Source organism: Neopelma chrysocephalum, unplaced genomic scaffold (assembly GCF_003984885.1).
Source record: "Neopelma chrysocephalum unplaced genomic scaffold, ASM398488v2 Primary Assembly neopelma1_75, whole genome shotgun sequence".
Lineage (NCBI taxonomy): Eukaryota > Metazoa > Chordata > Aves > Passeriformes > Pipridae > Neopelma > Neopelma chrysocephalum.
This window is the reverse complement of record NW_020897736.1, coordinates 13,222,109-13,239,055: the sequence shown is the minus strand read 5'-3', so window position 1 is coordinate 13,239,055 and position 16,947 is coordinate 13,222,109. Positions and strand designations below refer to the sequence as shown.

At 44.2% G+C, this 16,947-nt stretch overlaps 1 protein-coding gene across 1 annotated transcript in view; it reads right to left on the bottom strand.

The window, feature by feature from the left end:
• MAP2K1 (mitogen-activated protein kinase kinase 1) overlaps positions 1 to 14,822 on the bottom strand; it is a 32,574-nt gene extending 17,752 nt beyond the window's left edge. The window contains exons 1-2 of the mRNA XM_027688349.1: positions 14,528 to 14,822; positions 342 to 552 (exon numbers count right to left, since the gene is read on the bottom strand). Of these exons, the coding sequence (XP_027544150.1) occupies positions 342 to 552; positions 14,528 to 14,607 (291 nt within the window). The 5' untranslated portion in view covers positions 14,608 to 14,822. The remainder of the gene's footprint in view (positions 1 to 341; positions 553 to 14,527) is intronic.
• Between the last annotated feature and the right edge of the window lie 2,125 nt (positions 14,823 to 16,947).

The following is a 16,947-nucleotide window of genomic DNA, read 5'->3' as shown; positions in this document are numbered from 1 at the left end:
GGGAAGAAAGGGAAGAAAGGGAAGAAAGGGAAGAAAGGGAAGAAAGGGAAGAAAGGGAAGAAAGGGAAGAAAGGGAAGAAAGGGAAGTGGTGGAAGAGGGACAACTGCCCACCCTTTCATGACTAACACATGGGACACTATTCCCCAAAACCAGGGAAATTTAGGTAAGATAAGGAAGTGAAACCTTTCCTACTTTTGGAAATGCATCAAATTCTCTGAAAGGAGGCATTAAATAGTCATTTCTGTGTGTCAACACCACTTATTTCTCCAACTAAAGCCCCCACATTTCAGAGCCTCCTTAACAAACACCGGCCCCAAGCCGCTGGTTTTGAGGCCCTCACCTTCCTTGCCATGATGAGCCCAGAAGGTTTGTGGGACACTTTGAAGACCACACCACCATTCCCTGCTCCCAGCTCGCTGATCTTCTCGAAGTCATCATCCTTCAGCTCCCCCACCTTCTGTTTCTGGGTCAGGAAGGCTTCGAGGCGCTTGCGCTGCTGCTCATCCAGCTCCAGCTCCTCCAGCTTCTTCTGAAGGGCTTCCAAATTTGTCCTGCACCAGAGGGAAAGGACAGCAGGATTATTAAGCTGAGCTTACCCAGCAGTGCTGGAGGAAGAGGAACAGAGCACTGAGGTCAGGTATCAACTCCACCGGATTTTTGCACCTCAATATGTTATTTAGGACCACGAGACGTGTTATTACAACTCTGATTTAGGCAAACGGTGTTATATTCCAGAGAAGGCAATGACAAACACGTGATATCCAGTTTCCCCATCCTTGAGGTTCTGTCCAAATCCACGTGGAGTTTTCACTCCCTCCAGAACTGCCTTAATGACTCTGCATTTCTGAGCTGAGCTCCTGAAGCCCTGCACAGCACTCCAGGCTATTTTTAGCTGTGTGTTCTCAAGGTTGTGTTGTAATTTCCTACAGGGCTTGGTAAACGTTTTATCTACTGATTTTCACGTAACTACAGAACTAATAATTCATTCAGAAGCTTCTTATTTAGTAAAAAAGTCATCGAGCGCAGCCAAACACAAACTCATTAAAAACACAAGTCACTAAAAACATGAAAGTCTTTTGCCCAAAGGTTTTAAGCTTATTTTTCCTTCTGTTTAAGGGCACATCTGCTGGAAACCCAGTTTTAACATCATTAAGCAATACAAAACAGAAGTACAAAACCTTTAACAGCAGTTAAATTTGGGACTATGAACACAAGTTCAGTTTTTCCAGGAAGATTTTAATAAGTTCAGTTCCTATGGAAACACTTCACTCCAGTATGACAGCTGCAAACTTCCTGCCTCCAACTGCAACAATAACTTGCTGCAAGAGTAAATATTTAACAGCAAATACCTGTTTTGCTTTGCCAAATTTAATGCAACATTCCCAGGGAATACAGTGTTGCTAGGATGAAAAACTTGAGGGAAAGAATCCACTTCTTCGGAGCCTAAAGTAGTTCCCATTAAAAAATTAAACTAAATTTCACCAGTAATCAAGAAAACTATTTCTATTTAGAATTTTATAATTATAATGTTATGATTTTATAATTTTAATGTTAACTTCAAACCATGTTGTACAAAGGGACACCCAGGGAGGTGCTGGTCAGGTTGATTCTCCATGAACAATGATAAATAAACCCTAAACTCCACTAAAAAACTTTTAAATAAATACCTTTATAATCATACAAGAATTATCCTAGATATCCATGATGAGAAATTCCCCCGCGGAGATAAGCAGGGCTTAAAGGAACATCAAGTTAGTCTGACTTACAGACTCTGTTTTAAAGATCAAGCATTAAGAAAGAGACACATTTTGAAATTAAAAAAAAAAACGCAAACCTGAAAGATCAATCACCGGGTTATTTTTGCCCCTCAAATGCTCCCAGTGAAGCAACAAATCCCAGCCTGAAGTGCAAGTGAAGGGTGTCTTTGCTAGGACAGAGCTCAGCCAGCTCTCCTCACACTGTGATCACAGCATAAAAACTGCAGCAAAGCTGAGCACCCCTGACTTTCCTACGATAAATTGCAGAACAACTCCATATTTTACCTTAGATTTTCTCACTGCTGTGAGAGACAGAACCCACACCTTTATCATTATTTACAATAAGTTTTGAGGAGGAACTCGCTGTTGTTTTAGGGATTACTGAGGAAGGCAGGGCTGGCCATTTGGAAAAATCAAAATCCAGAGACACAGAACCAGGATGAAACAAGGCTTTTCTTGCTGTGCTTTGAAGAAAACAACTGTTCAGTTTTTCTCTGAAGCACAAGGGGGTTTCTGGCCTTGGAGACAACACAGGGATGCTCGAGCACATGACTTGGAGCAGACAGTGCTGGTGTGATGGAACAAAACACTCCTCATGCTGCTGCTTCACTAACAAAAAAATGTGCTGAGGGAGCATTTATAACATCTCTTTAGTCTCATGTTTGTCTGGATAAAGCTTCTTTTTTTAATAAATTGCCTGTTTCAACCTTGGCATTCACTAAAAACAAGCATTTCGTTGCTTGAAAGTGTCAATTATTTTTGGGGTCCCTGCTCAAACACCAGTCAAGAGATTCCAAAGGCTCTCCTGGATGGGAAAGTATCGATTCCATGGATTTCAGCACGCCAGGTTTGTCCATGTAGAGTTTGGCCACCTGCAAAAATCACCAGAATGTTCTGAGCTCTCATGGTAAACCTTCACTACTTGTGGTGACGAGCAAAGAAGTTCTCAGATCTCACCTGAGATTTTCAGGACCAATTTCTTTACCTGCAAAGTAAATTAATCTGAAGGCTTTTTGTGAAAGGTATTAACCCAATAAATGCATTGTCAGAATCACTATTCAGAAGCCAACTACAGTATCTCCAGGTTGTTTTTATGATAAGAATGTAACTAGAATTAGTTTTATGACACCTGAATGACAGACACGAGGAAAGAATTGATTTTTTTCATTCTGGTCCTTTGCTTGAAGTACTAAATATTAATCAATTTAAAATGTAAACAGGTAAGTAAAAAGAGTACTTCTGTCATCAAAATTGGTGGTGGTAATAATCTCTGAGTATTTTCAGGAGGTAGGAATTCACAGGTTTCAGTTTTTAACTCAAACTACTCTAAGAGCACTCCTGTGACCGGTGCCCAGGACGGTTATTTGGACCCTCCCCACATAAAAACATCACAACTTGCAGTGTAAAGCACAAAGAAACAGGTGGATAAAGAAATCCTTACATACTGAGTTTCACAAATTGAATGAAAGCACATACAAAATACAGAAGAGGGAATCCTTAGGTCAGCTCATCACTAGGACACCACGAAAACGTTCAGGAAGCTTTGGCAGCTCAAAGCAGCAGCACACTTCTGTGTGCACCAGAAGGAGCACCAGGAGTCACTTAATCTTCTATAAAACTTTTATTCAGAGACAAAGATTCCCATTAAAATTCATCCCCATTACCTGCTGCAGTCCTGGAGTTGTGTTTTTCCCCGTCAAGGCACCGAGCCTTTGCCAGGGATCCATCAAAGCAGGAGATCATCAAACCAGCTCAGGGCTCCACTGTGCCAGCAGCAGGTCAGCATTTAATTTATTGCTCCCAGTTTGGAAGCCAAGCACACACTAAACATGCTGCACTGGGGATGGGATCCAGCTTTCCCAGAGGGATCAGAGGGATGAAGGCACGGGGAGGTCAGGGCTGTTTTCCCCATTTGTTACAGAAACTGTGCAATCTCACACAACACCATCAGTAAATACCTCCTTACTCAGCAGCAGAAATGCATAAACATGTTGTACAGCCAGCACACAACACCTCTGAGAAAGTGCAGTGTCTTCAGACACAATCACTGCCAGATCTGCCTCTGCCACATGAAATAGGAAGTTAAAAAAAAATACACACTCAGGGCAAGTTTTTGGGGGAGCTGGTTGTTCCTTTCCCTCCTCCAAGTGCAGCACCAGGTACCAGGTGCCCCAGAGGAGGAATTATCTCCACCCACACTTGACCAGGGAGGATCCTGAAGTCAACATCACCTCAAGGAAGTGCTGCCAGAGCCAAGGAAGTGCTGAGGGAGCCGTGGCCTCCAGGTCACGAGGCACTTCCGTCACCTCAGGGGTTTAGAGAAGGCAGAGCAGCACTCAGAGCACACAGACACACCACACCTTCCCAAAACAACCCCTGGGGTGTGCAGGGAAACCTCACCTCCACCCCTGTCCATCGGAAATCCTGGGGGAACACACATCCAGCCAGCTGGAGGAGGTGAGGAAGGTTTCCCAAGGAGAATCAGTGTGGGAACTTGGGAGCTTTGCAGCCTCAGTGCCACCTCACCTGTATGGAAGCTCATCTGGGATCTTTGAATTGTGTCACCTCCCCCCAGTCCCTCACCATCTGACAGTGGCCAGAGGTGGATGCTTAGGAAAAAGAATCCTGGGTGGCAAAACCAGCAAGAGGCAGCAAATGCACAGCAACACCTGGAGTTACTCCTGCTCTGATCATCCCATCCTCTGCATCCCAGAGGTGCACAGGGTCTTATCCACAAACTCCTGGATGGACAAGGCATGTCACAAACACCAACCCTTCACCAGGTCACTTTTTGAGCCCATCATATTGGTCCCTTTAAGTTTGATTGTAGATTTTTTTCAGGCTTTCTTTTTAAGCACCAAACCCCCCTGATTTCTGACCACTGTAAACGTGCACATCACACACAGGCACTGCAGGGACAGGGGAGGGAGTTGGGATCATGAGCAAACCTCACCCTGCACACAAACACGGGCAGAAGGCCAAGAGGAGGTTTCTTAGTTCCTGATTTTGGGGACAGCCACCTCAGCACTGAGGAAAACACTCCTGGAGGAGACACAACAACATTTTAGAGCATATTTGCTCTCTCTGAACCAGTAATGAGAAGAGAAATGCTGCCTTTAGTCTGCTGGTACATAATGGCATTAAAAAAACCAGAAAATAAATCCTTAATTCAGATAATACTCCATCCCTAAGAGGTTTTTTTTTAATTCCCGTTAGCGATAAGTTAATCACGCACTCAACACTAAAGGCTACAGCAAAGCAGTAACTCAACTCCAAAGTCTAGTACAGAGAGAGAAGAAAAATGTGGTGCTGGGGAGGAAAAAAAAAATCTGACAGTTTTTAACAGCAATTTGTCAAATATCTGTTCCAAGCAATTACTATCAGTTTTGCAAGCTGAACAATTAGCAGCGAGTGAAAGCATCAAGAAGCACTTTCACTTTCAGATCTCCTGTCGCATGAGGATACAGGCTTGGGGGTTGTTTTCCAGAACAGTGACAGTAATGCTTTCCCCAAGCCCACACAACTGTCAATTCAGAGAAGAAAGCAGGCACTTCACTACATAATTTCCATGAACAACCTCAATCAGGGAGCTGAAATTAAGCATTAGGAACATGAAGACACCGTGTGCTTTGGAGAACACACACTACTATGTTACGTGACTGTGCCAAACCCGGGCAACAAGACAAATTCCGAGGAAACTTCTCCTTGAACCAAGAACACTTCACAGAATCACATGGAAGATAAACGGAATTCCAGGAGTCTCACGGATCAGTGCACAGGTGAATGTCTGGGCTGACTCCGGGGCAGCCTCATAAAACTTGCAGTTAAAACAACATCTCCAAAAGATCCAAATTCCATATAAACGCAAAGGAGTCTGTTTGGGAAAAATACACTGCTTTGCAACTCCTGCTTATTTACAATCCTTGCAACATGTTTGAGGTTCTTTATAAATTACCCTTGTACTTAGGTGGGATACCTGACTGCCCAAGGCACCTGCTCATTTCTAGCATGAATTTTAACATCTGAACATCACAGATTCCCAGACTGGGTTGGGTTGGAAGGGACCTTAAAGACCAGCTCATTCCAGCCCCACTTCCATGGGCAGGGACACCTTCCACTAGCTCAGGTTGCTCCAAGCCCCATCCAAGCTGGCCTTGGACACTTCCAGGGATGAGGCATCCACAACTTCTCTGGGCAACCTGTGCCAGGGCCTCACCACCCTCATAGTAAAGGTTTTTTTTCCTAATATCCAATATCTAACACAACATCCAGTTCCACCCTGCACAGACTCAGCTGGGCACAGCGTGAGGTTTAACACCAGCAGAGAAGAGAACGACCCAGCCAGAGTCAGACACTCGATTAACATCTACTTCTTAGTAAAAGGCATGCAAAACAAAACTGTTAGAAAAGCATTGCTCTGCCCAAAAGAGTCTCCTGCTGCCCTAATTCAATGGAAATCCTCATTTTTCTAAAGCTGAAGGCGTGTATTTTAAAGAACAAAATACGTGACACGACTTCAAGTCTCCTGTTGAGTCTTCAACCAACACGACTTCTGAGCTTCAAAAACTCCTTCCAGGCTGAGCTGTTGGGGAAGAATCTTTGCTTTAAGCCTCCCTCTCTTTTTCTTTGGCCTAACCGCTACCCCATTAAATATTTTGGACTGTTTTTCCTTAACTAAGCCAAATAACACATGTGAATTGAAGACAGAGCTCACCAGAGAGTACAGTCACCAGCAGTGACTGGCCAGCAGTTGCCCAGAGTGGCACAAATTCATGCCCTGGGTGCCTCTTCCCGCCAGATTTTTTTGCAGCTGTTCCCAGCCATCCCTTGGAATTGCAGCCCTTTATCCTGGGTGGCAGCAGGAGGTGCCAGCAGGGCTCGGGCCCCCCTTTGGCACAGGGAGCTCTGTGTGTTTAACAATGCAACCAGGGGGGTGTGGGTTTTTTCCTGAGTTAAAAGGCTTCCACAGGACTTGCTGGAGCATTGCATTCAAAGTTTGACCCAAATCAACTTGGTCATCTCAAGTTAAGAAATTCAAGAGCCAAATCTCCAGAATCTGAAATGCAAGTTTTCCATCTCTTTTTCATATATATCTGTGCACCCACCACTGATTTTTTTCCCAGCCAGCACCGGAAAACATCAGGATAAAGGAACCATGGGGCAATCAACATTTTCTTATGGACTGAAAAATGAACTCAGGAATTTAAAACACAGCTCTGAGGATACACAGAATTATAAATCCTGATACGAGGTATTTACTCAATCCCTGCACTTCCACCATTTTATGTCTCTGAACTAGGAGTCAAATATAATAACAGGAGCAAAGGATAAATACATTCAATAGCAACGGTAACAGTACCTCCCCAGCTCTCTCCTGTGGTAGTTACAAAGCCTTTGAGAGACACGACAATAATAAAAGAGATGAGGTTACAAGATCAGTTTTCAAGGCCAGGATTAGAACTGAGCCTCCCCTGTGCAAGGGCTGAGCTGGGAGCAGCACAAACTCCATCCAGAGCCACAATTCCCACACCAGGGACTGGGAAAGGAAACTCCCAGAATGGGCTAAAGAAAACACCAAAAAACCCCCATAACTGGGATTCTGAGAAAGCCAGGGATGGCTGGTTTAGATCCTTGCCTATGTTTTAAAAGGCTGGATTGCATAACACAGAACATCCCTCAGCACAGCCTTTCAGTGGAAGAAATTAATACCTTTCACTCAATGCTGTCCCAATACACACAGATATATTCACATGTAAAGGCACACACATCTATATCCAGACAGAACATTTTCTCCCAAAATAATGTATTCTGTAACCTGCTAACTCATCTTCCCACCACGCTGAAAAAAAAACTTCTGGAAAAGCACAGAACAATGCTGAGTTGTCCAAAACACTGTGAGGAAGAAAGAAGAGTTGCCAGCAAGTTTCAAGGGTTTGTTTCAAAAAGCCATAAGGAGATTTTTGAAGAAGATACTTGTTCATCCAAAGAATCCCACACTGCTGGAATATCTCCATCCCAGTTCTCAGTAAAATAATCTGCTTCCACCCTTATTCCTTTTGCATCCCTTGCCCAGTCCTGGACACCAGTGGATACTTCCTGCTGGGGAGGCTGAATCCAGGTCCCCAGGAGGGAGGAGTTCTGCTGGAATCCACTCTCCTTTTGCTCAGACAAGACTCAGGATGCCAAGGGCTCCTCAACCAGCTGTTTGCCAAGAGATGCTGAGCACTGAATTAGCCTTTCCCAGTTGTTCAGTTCCCGTGGGCACCAACTGGCAGGAAGCCTCGTGCATTTGTTCCAAAGTGTAATCAAGATTTTGTCTGAGTAATATTGAACACATATCAAAGCGGGAATCATCTGATTACTAATTTCTAGCAACACACAGAGAGAAAGAAATCCATTGCTTCCTCAAAAAAAAAAAAGGAAAGAAATTTAAAAAGTCTTTGGAAGAAAGAACCTGATCCCCAAATAACCAGACACCTGGAAAACGGTGTTGCCAGCAAATGTTGCTTCCTCCAAGAGATATTTTTGTGTTTTGGCAGTGGAATTTCCACAGTATAAAGCCCAGTCAACCCCCAGGACAATGCGGGGAGAACACATGCAGCTGTAAAAGGGGTAACACAGAAAAAAAAAAAGCAGGAGGAGCTTTCTAACTAGAAAATTTAGAATTTAATAATTGAAAGGGAACAAACTACCTTTAAAAGGTACCTAAAAAGGTTTATAATAGAGAATAGAAAATTCCTTCCTCGGGTAATTGCAGAATGTTTCTCCTGTATACACCAAATATTTAGTCAAAACCCACTCTAATGACTGGCTGATGTATGTCCTGTCTTGTGTAAATTCCCCACAATTTTCATATTTGTTTTTTTAAATCAGGGCTAAAGCAAAGACCCTTTTCCCAGATTAACAACAGCAGCACTGTTGTTATACCCATAAATAATTCAACTACATGTTGGGGTTGAGAGGGACCAGGTAAACCTTTTTTTTTGGCTATGGATAAGACTGGAAGGTCTCACAGGTAATTCCTTCCTCTTGAGACAAAGACTTGAGACTATTCAATTAAAAGATGTGTTGCTCAGAAATGGCTGTAATTACTGAATTCCCATATTTCTCAGCAGTGTCTCTCAGGCTGGGAATGTACAGTCACTTCATCCTGCAAAGGCCTGGGCTCCTGCCAGAGGAGGTGGCTCTGCCTTGTCCTGCCCTGAGCCATTCCAGCCATTCCCAAGGAACTCACTGAAAAATTAACTCAAAATACAGCCCATTTCCAGCAGGATTATTTCCCTGGATAAATCCACCAATGCTGCTGTGAGAACAAGAGGACAGACCCCCAAAAACCCAGCTGGGCTTCTTTGGAGGGCGAGTCCTCAGCCAGGAGCGTCCCCATGTGACTCAGGGAGAGCTGGTGCCAGAAAAGCAGCTCCAGCAAGGAGGGGACGGGACTTTGCAGAAGGAGCAGGATCTTGCACAACCTTCAGTTGTGAAATCACACCTCTGACTATCTGCAGAATCAGCTCAAGGGACAAGAAAAGCAGCTGGATCCACAATTACAGCTGCACTTCCCTCCCCAGCATTCGTTTTTACACCCGGTTTTTATTTAACTCTCCTAAGCCAATTTAAAAAAAAAATACACACCATAATAACAAAAATATTCCTCCATTACCATCACTATGCTTAAATATGACTGTCAGAACATGACAAGACAGCATTAAATGCCTTAAAATCTTTCCTACATCCATAATTGCCACCTAAAACCAGCCCAAAGCAGCACAGGTCAACGTGCCACTTGCATTAATTCCTGTACTAGTGGTGTACACTTGTTTTTCTCAGCACACTCATAAGACACTCAGCACAACATAAGAAGCCAGTGAAGTGCTGCAGGCTCTCACTTTTCATTATTTTATTAGAAGAGATCACGTGTTCTATTAGTTTACTTAAGTAACATTAAAATGCTGGTTCTAATTCAGTGAAGGCTCATGCACATTAAAAGAGAAAGCTGTGCAGGAGTATATTTTAATCTAAAATATCTCTCATACCACATGTATTTGGAAGCTTGGCTAATCCTTCATTAGCAGGGGATTAAAAAAGAGAAAGTTTCTAATTTTTTCTTAAATATTTACAAGCTTGCAGTAATTCTATGTACATATTGAATGCAACTGCAGTCCAGTTGCAGACCAGTCATAAAATTCCAGGGTCTAATTCTCCAGAACACTCCACACAGGCACAAAGGGCTCCCCTGAAATCCAAGGAATTCCACAGAGGGAAAAAATCAAATAACAGCAAAGAAAAAATCCCCCCGACGTAAAAATCTCCTCCTGAAGCAAGGCAGAAGTGACCCAGCAACCACTAAAATTAACAACCCTGAAAAGCTTCCTTTTGTTTCACCCAAGCTCACACCCAAGAAAACTGACCAAAAAAAATCACTCCACGGAGGACAAATCCTCTTGGAACAAGATCCACTGGGAAAAAGCCCCCAGTGGAACCTTAAAGACCATAAAACCCAGTCCAAAAACCCCACAGCTGAGGGGACACGAGCGTCCCTCCTACTCCCACAGAGCCCAAATTGAAGTTCTCTTGAAAAAGATACTGAAAAACACGAGAACTGCAGGATGAACAGTTAGAAAGCAACTGCTTTTTTTGCAAATTATGATGCAAATTAAGTTCAAACTGGTTCTGCACAATTCCCAAACTTTTCTTTGCCCATCAAATGCAGGCAGTTGCACTCAGGGGTCCCACCAGCCATTCAGGGGCTTCTTTAAATGCATTTAAATCAGAATAAACAGCAAAAACAAGCAAAAAAACCCCAACAAAACATCTAAATTATGTACCTCAATATAAAATCTGATTTAAGATATAAAATCTTATTTAAGGCTTCCTTATCTGGCATTTAGTGGCCTATGCACAGCAAGCTCAAAACCTACTTGTACTTATCTTCCCTGGCATTTTATATCAGATTTCTTGTTGTAAATATCACCCTTCCCTTTGGCTTTTTTTTTCTTTTAAAGATGCAATTAAAGAATGACATAACATAAATATCTTTTCTTTTCATGTGAACAAAAAAACCTGTTGCAATACAGAAAGTGGCATCACCTCAAAACCTGCCTCTTTCCAGAGCTTCTGCTTCAACTTCTGGGGCTGGTTTGGCTTTAGAGAAACAAGAACTGGGTGACAACTGCCAGATGTTCAAAGCCACAGGGAGCCAGAAGTTTGAAAGGAACATAAAGTGGAGATTTGTTCTGGGGTTTTTTGTTTTTTGGTTATTTAGACTTTAAACTATCCCAGCACGTTCAGCCCAAACACTATTCCTTCGATCAATTTTCTTTCAGGTTTGGTTGTTTTGTTTTTTTTTCCCCTGTGTCCTGTGCAGAATCTCTGCACAATTATAAACGTGCAGCTCTCAAAAGTACCAGAATGAAATTAAAGCTGCAGCTGGGCAGTGTCAGCTTGGGTTTTGATGAGCTGAAGGAACACAGGGCTCAGAAGCAGCAGCAAAGTCCAGCTCTCTCCGTGGGAAGTGTCGAAAACCAGAAGTGAAGCTCAAGGCACAGGAAAATCTTTCTTTAAGTTGCCTCCATTGTCCAACAGGGCAGAGCCAGGGATTTGGAAGGCCCCAGAGAAAACCACAACATCCTGTACAAATAGTTTAACTTTGTTTTTAGTTGGATATAGTAGCTTAAATAGTTCATTTAATATATTAGTTTAAATAACTTAATTTAGCTTTTAATAAATAAAATCTGTTGTCAGAGAAAAACACCGGGAAATTTTCATTAAATTGTGTATATTATATATTGTATACATTTATATTATATATTGCATATTAAATGTGTGTGCATATATATGTGTGTCTATAGATATATATTCCTCATATATTATATTATTACCTAATATATTATTATATTATATATTGTATTATATTATATATTGTATTTTACATTATATTATATTGTATTGTATTATATTATTCTATATTCCTCATATATATAGATATAGATATAGATATAGATATAGATAGATATATAAAATTTAGTCATTAAATGTATATTTAAATTGTAAGTGTCCCTAACTCTCCTTTAGACTACCTTACCAGGAAAAATTTTTAAAAAAGAGAGAAAAGAGAGAAAAAGAAATAAAAATGAGGACAAAATCATGCAGATGAGACCCAGACCTCCTGCCCACTTCTTACAGCCCTGTGAGTTTGTCTGACTCCAGTCAAGGAGTTCCCATCACCAAATAAGGATGAGACAGAGGACAGGACACAAATGGAAAGCAGGACATCCTGAATCATCCAGGCCCTGCTTTCATTTCCTCCCTTTCCCCTTCCTTTGTGCCAGGAAGTCCCAGGATCAGACGGATTCGTTCCTAAAAGCGTTAATAAGTTACAGAACCTTCCCCCTGTGACAGTCTCTAAATTCCAGTGTGGAACTACCCTGGCTGAGGCACATCCACATCCCTCTGGATTTGTGCCAACGTTGCCTTTGGGCCTGAATAACTTCCTTCCTCCGGGATATTCGGGTCCTTCACGCACTCCCAGGCAGGAATTTCATCGCCTCGCTCGGAATCTTCCTGTCCCTCGGCCAAGTCATTGGAGCTCTTCCCATTCTTTCTCGTCCCCAAGGAGCAGGGAAGCGTTTGCAATAACAGGTTTGTCTATGGGGGAAGCAAAGGAGGCTCTCACACAGCCAAAAATTTCGTGGAGGCAGGCACAGAGCTTTAGGAAGTGTTAATACGGCAGTGCAGGGATGCACGGAATACTTGGAATGCTGGACGGTGCACAAACACCTCCACTGTGGAATTCAGGGGGAAAGCACGGAGCAGGAGAGGGGGGGAAAAATAAACAACCTCACACATGAAGGAAACAAAAAACAAAACTGTTCTCAACTTAATTCCAACGACATTTCCAAATTCTCATGCAACTATTCTTTGCTGCTTGAGATCTTTCCCAGTGAGGGTTTAATATTAGCAGGATGAGGGGATATTTCCAGGATTAATTAATCCTGGCTGTTTATAGGACAAGTGGTTGCTGAATTTACTTTCACTAAGCTACTTCTTTTCACTATACAGGACATCCTTAAGCCTGGCAAAAGCTTATAAGAGCTTCCATATGACAAAGAAGTCTGGGAGACACACACGCCCCCCAGGCAGATCAACACACTGAGCAGAAAATGAGGCAGGACAGCTCATCTGTGCAAACAAGACTCAACACTCCCATGTGTCTCCAAAGGTTTCCAACAGGTAAATGAGTATCAGACATGGAAATGCAATTTAAAATTAATGACACTCCTTGAGGGGAGAGATAGGATATTTAATATATTGCCAGCGAGGTGATTAACCTCAGGTACCACAATCAGCAAGTGATTGGTTTATCAGATTTATTCTATAGAACAAAACCAGTACGCAAAGGGATCCCTGAAGACTAAATCAACATATCCCCAACTGCCTTGAAGAAAATCAACTGGAAAATGCTACACAGGCAAACATAAAATATCAGTATTTTCCCCCTGTCAATCCAGAACAAAAGCTGCATAATATTCAGATCATAATGCTTAGATACAATCAGCAACTTCTGCCAAAGAACAGTTTTTAAACAGCTCATCTCTCAGTTAATCATCAAAAGAGTTTGCTGGAAAGGTCACAGCTGGAGCTGCTAGATGCTGAATTTTTTATTTTTTGGGAGGTGTTGGCTCGTTTTTGGGGTTAGATTTCTGTTGTGGTTGGGTTGGTTTTGGTCGGGGTATTTTTTTAAGACGTTTGGGTGGTTTAATGAGCTCTGAGCCTGCCTGAAAATGAGCAATGACACTTGCAGTGCACTTTCAAGCCCCGGACTTGCACATCTCCCTGCAATCCTGCCTCCCATCCCTCCGACAGGGTGGTACCTCAGCACATCGGAGCTCAGTTTACACATCCCAGAGGACACCGAACTGACCATACAGGGACAGGAATCTGCTCCTCTAAGTCACAGCTTTGTTTCAGGGCTAAGCGAAGAGCCAGCCCAACGCCTCAGTCTAAAAATCAAGGTGTGAACGCTGACCTGTTAACCCCAAATTAAAACCTTCCACAACACTTCGGGTGCTGGAGCTTTATCTGCGCGACTGAGCCCACCCTGCTCACCCACAGGCAACATGTAACAGAGGTTCATCAGCAACATGTAGCAGTGCAATATTCGGTATTTTCTCCCTCAGAAGTGTCCCCGCGATCGGCTCAGACCTTCCCACATTTACAGCGTCATGTTTGTATCGCACCCAGAAGAGCTCAGAGGTTTTCCCCCACACACACACACACTCTCCCTGCCGTCCCCAGCACATGTTAATCACCGAAAAACAGATTTACTGCAACTCGCGATTGTTTGGTTTAACGCCAAGGACAGAGGGAAAGCAAAACAAAAACACCTTCTCTACAAATCTGCGGTTTCCAATGTAATTTCTCCCACACGCGCGTTGATGAAACATGCTGCTGGAAACGTGTAATTTGGCGCTTACTGGGTAATTATATAAGCTAAGAATTGAGCAGACACCATTGGGGACTAGGAGAGGAGAGTTATTCAAGTTTCCATCTGTTTTCCCACCGGGTTTTTTTTTTTCCACCTCGCGTATGTGACAGAAGTTTGTTTATCGCCGACAGCCCCATCCCTTTAGTCGGCAGCGGAGGCTCCGAGTAGGTAGCACGCAGGGGGTACCGCGCACGGATCAGGATGGATAACCGGGATGTTCCCGGGGTAACGCGGGGAGCGCTGGGCAGCCCCGCAGCCCGCCCCGCGCCCCCCGGCCACACTCACTCGGCAGAGCTGGTGCCGTTCACGGCGGATCCATCGGGAGCGGGGTTCAGCTGGATCGGCCCGGGCTTCTTCTTCGGCATCTTGCGGCGCGCGGGGCGCGGGGGCGGGCGGGGCGGCCGCGGCCCCGCTCCGGGCGGGACCGGCCACTTCCTGCGCCGGGGAACGCGGAGGGTGTCCCTCGGGCGGCGCTGCCCCCGCGGGCTTGCGGGAGGTGGCGTGTGCGGGTGGCGGAGCGCGGCGCCCGCTCCGAGCGCTCCGCGGCTCCGGCGGCACTGCCCGGGATGGGGCTGAGGAGCAGGAGCGGGATCGGGATCGGGATCGGGATGTGCCCGGCCGGGACCGCGCCGGCGCGCGCCGACCGCCACCGCAACGCGCACGCGCGGGGGGAGGGCGCATGCGCACGGCACGCGGGGAAGCCGCGCGGAAGCGCTGCCCTCAGTGCGCCCTCAGCGCCCCCTCAGCGCCCTGTCCGCGGGGTTGGGCGCGATGTTGGGAATAAAATCCTCCTTGTGACCGGCGTGAGGCCCTGGCACAGGCTGCCCAGAGAAACTGTGGCTGCCCCATCCCTGGAAGTGTCCAAGGCCAGGTTGGACAGGGCTCGGAGCAACCTGGAGTAGTGGAAGGTGTATCTGCCCGTGGAATTAGGGCTGGAATGAGTTGGGCTTTTAGGTCCCTTCCAATGCAACCCGGTCTGGGAATCTGCGATGTTCAGATGTTAAAATTCATGCTAGAAATGAGCAGGTGTCTTGAGCAGTCATATATCCCACCTGAGTACAAGGGTAACTTATAAAGAACCTCAAACGTGTTGTAAATAAGCAGGAGATGCAAAGTAGTGTATTTTCCAAAACAGACTCCTTTGCATTTATAGGGAATTTGGATCTTTTGGAGATGTTTTAACTGCAAATTTTATGAGGCTGCCCTGGAGTCAGCCCAGACATTCACCTGTGCACTGGTGAGACGTCTGGAATTCCTGGCTGCTTTCACTGGTAGGTTGTGGCCTCCCCATCCCTATGGGATGTGTCCAGTGCCAGGTTGGACAAGGCTTGGAGCAACCTGGTCTAGTGCAAGGCATCCCTGCCCACAACAGGGGGTTGGAACCAAATGATCTTCACTGTCCCTTCCTCCCAACCCACTCTGTGACTCCATAGCACATCCCACCAGGAGCGGGGAAGGATCAGCCGCTCCCACCCCACGGTCCCCTCAGCCTCCCAGTGAGGAATCAGTGGCAAAGTGGGACAATGGTGTCCTGGGACAGCTCAGCTGGACCTGGGCCACTGGAACTGGCATTTTATATATTTCATATAATAAAAATAATATAAACATATATATTATATTTATATAATATAAATATTTCATATTACATATATTTTATATATTTTATATGGGCCACTGCTCCTGAGCATCCCTGCCCCACTCCAACAGGGGTCTCTTCTGGGGCAGCAAAATCACAGTAAGAGTAATATCATAGAATCACAGAATAATATATCCTTTTACTTCAGTCAGTGGCAGCTGTTCCTCCAAACCAGTTCTCTTTCCAGGAGGAAGAATTTAAATGTAAGGGTTCTGTTGTTTGGTTATAGATCTCAGGGGAGGTGGGATATGGAATATTTGGATCAACAAAGCCAACCCAGGCATTCCTCGTGTGCAGTGTAACTGTGACATTCAGATGCTGCTCACATGGTGAGATTCAAGAGATGAAAGGAGTTCTGTGTATTTGGTTTCTGACATTACAATCCTGTCTGTGCCTCTGAGATCTGCAAAGAACTTTGGTAAAGTTTGAGATTCTTTATAAGATTAATTTCTCATTGTCTGAATCTGGCAGAAGTCAGAGGAAAACTCAATTTTAAGTCCTGTAGAAGTGATGCATTGAGAAGGGATTGCAGATTCCCTCTGGTTTCTGACACAGCTGAGACATTCTTCCCATTGTCCTGTCCATGTCTGTACCACACAGGGCTCCATCTGCCACCAAATGTGGGACACAAGCAGAAAAGACTATAAAGAATATATCACTTAAATGAACAACTTCTTTACAGCTGTGGACAGCTTTTATACTGCCATGAGTGGATTCAGACACAAATTAAAAAGTAAGTGCAGAGTAACTTCCATAACAAAATTTATACTGTAAATACTTTCTGTAAAGAACCAGTCTGAATTCTGCATGTTTCAATTCTAAAATTAAAATTGTGTTTTTAAGCAAAGTAATCATTAACTGAAACGATGAACAAATCATTAACTGAATTGATGAACATACGATGTAAAAATGCTATATAGTTCCTTACATCTTACATTTCTAAAGAAAAAAAAAAAGATTAAATTACTCTTTTCACAGCTTTCCCGTTCAAAGACCTGTTCCCTCCATCCAATTCCAGCTATTAAGGGACAGCTCCCTCCTCTGGAGCGCTTTATCCTTGCACTGAGAA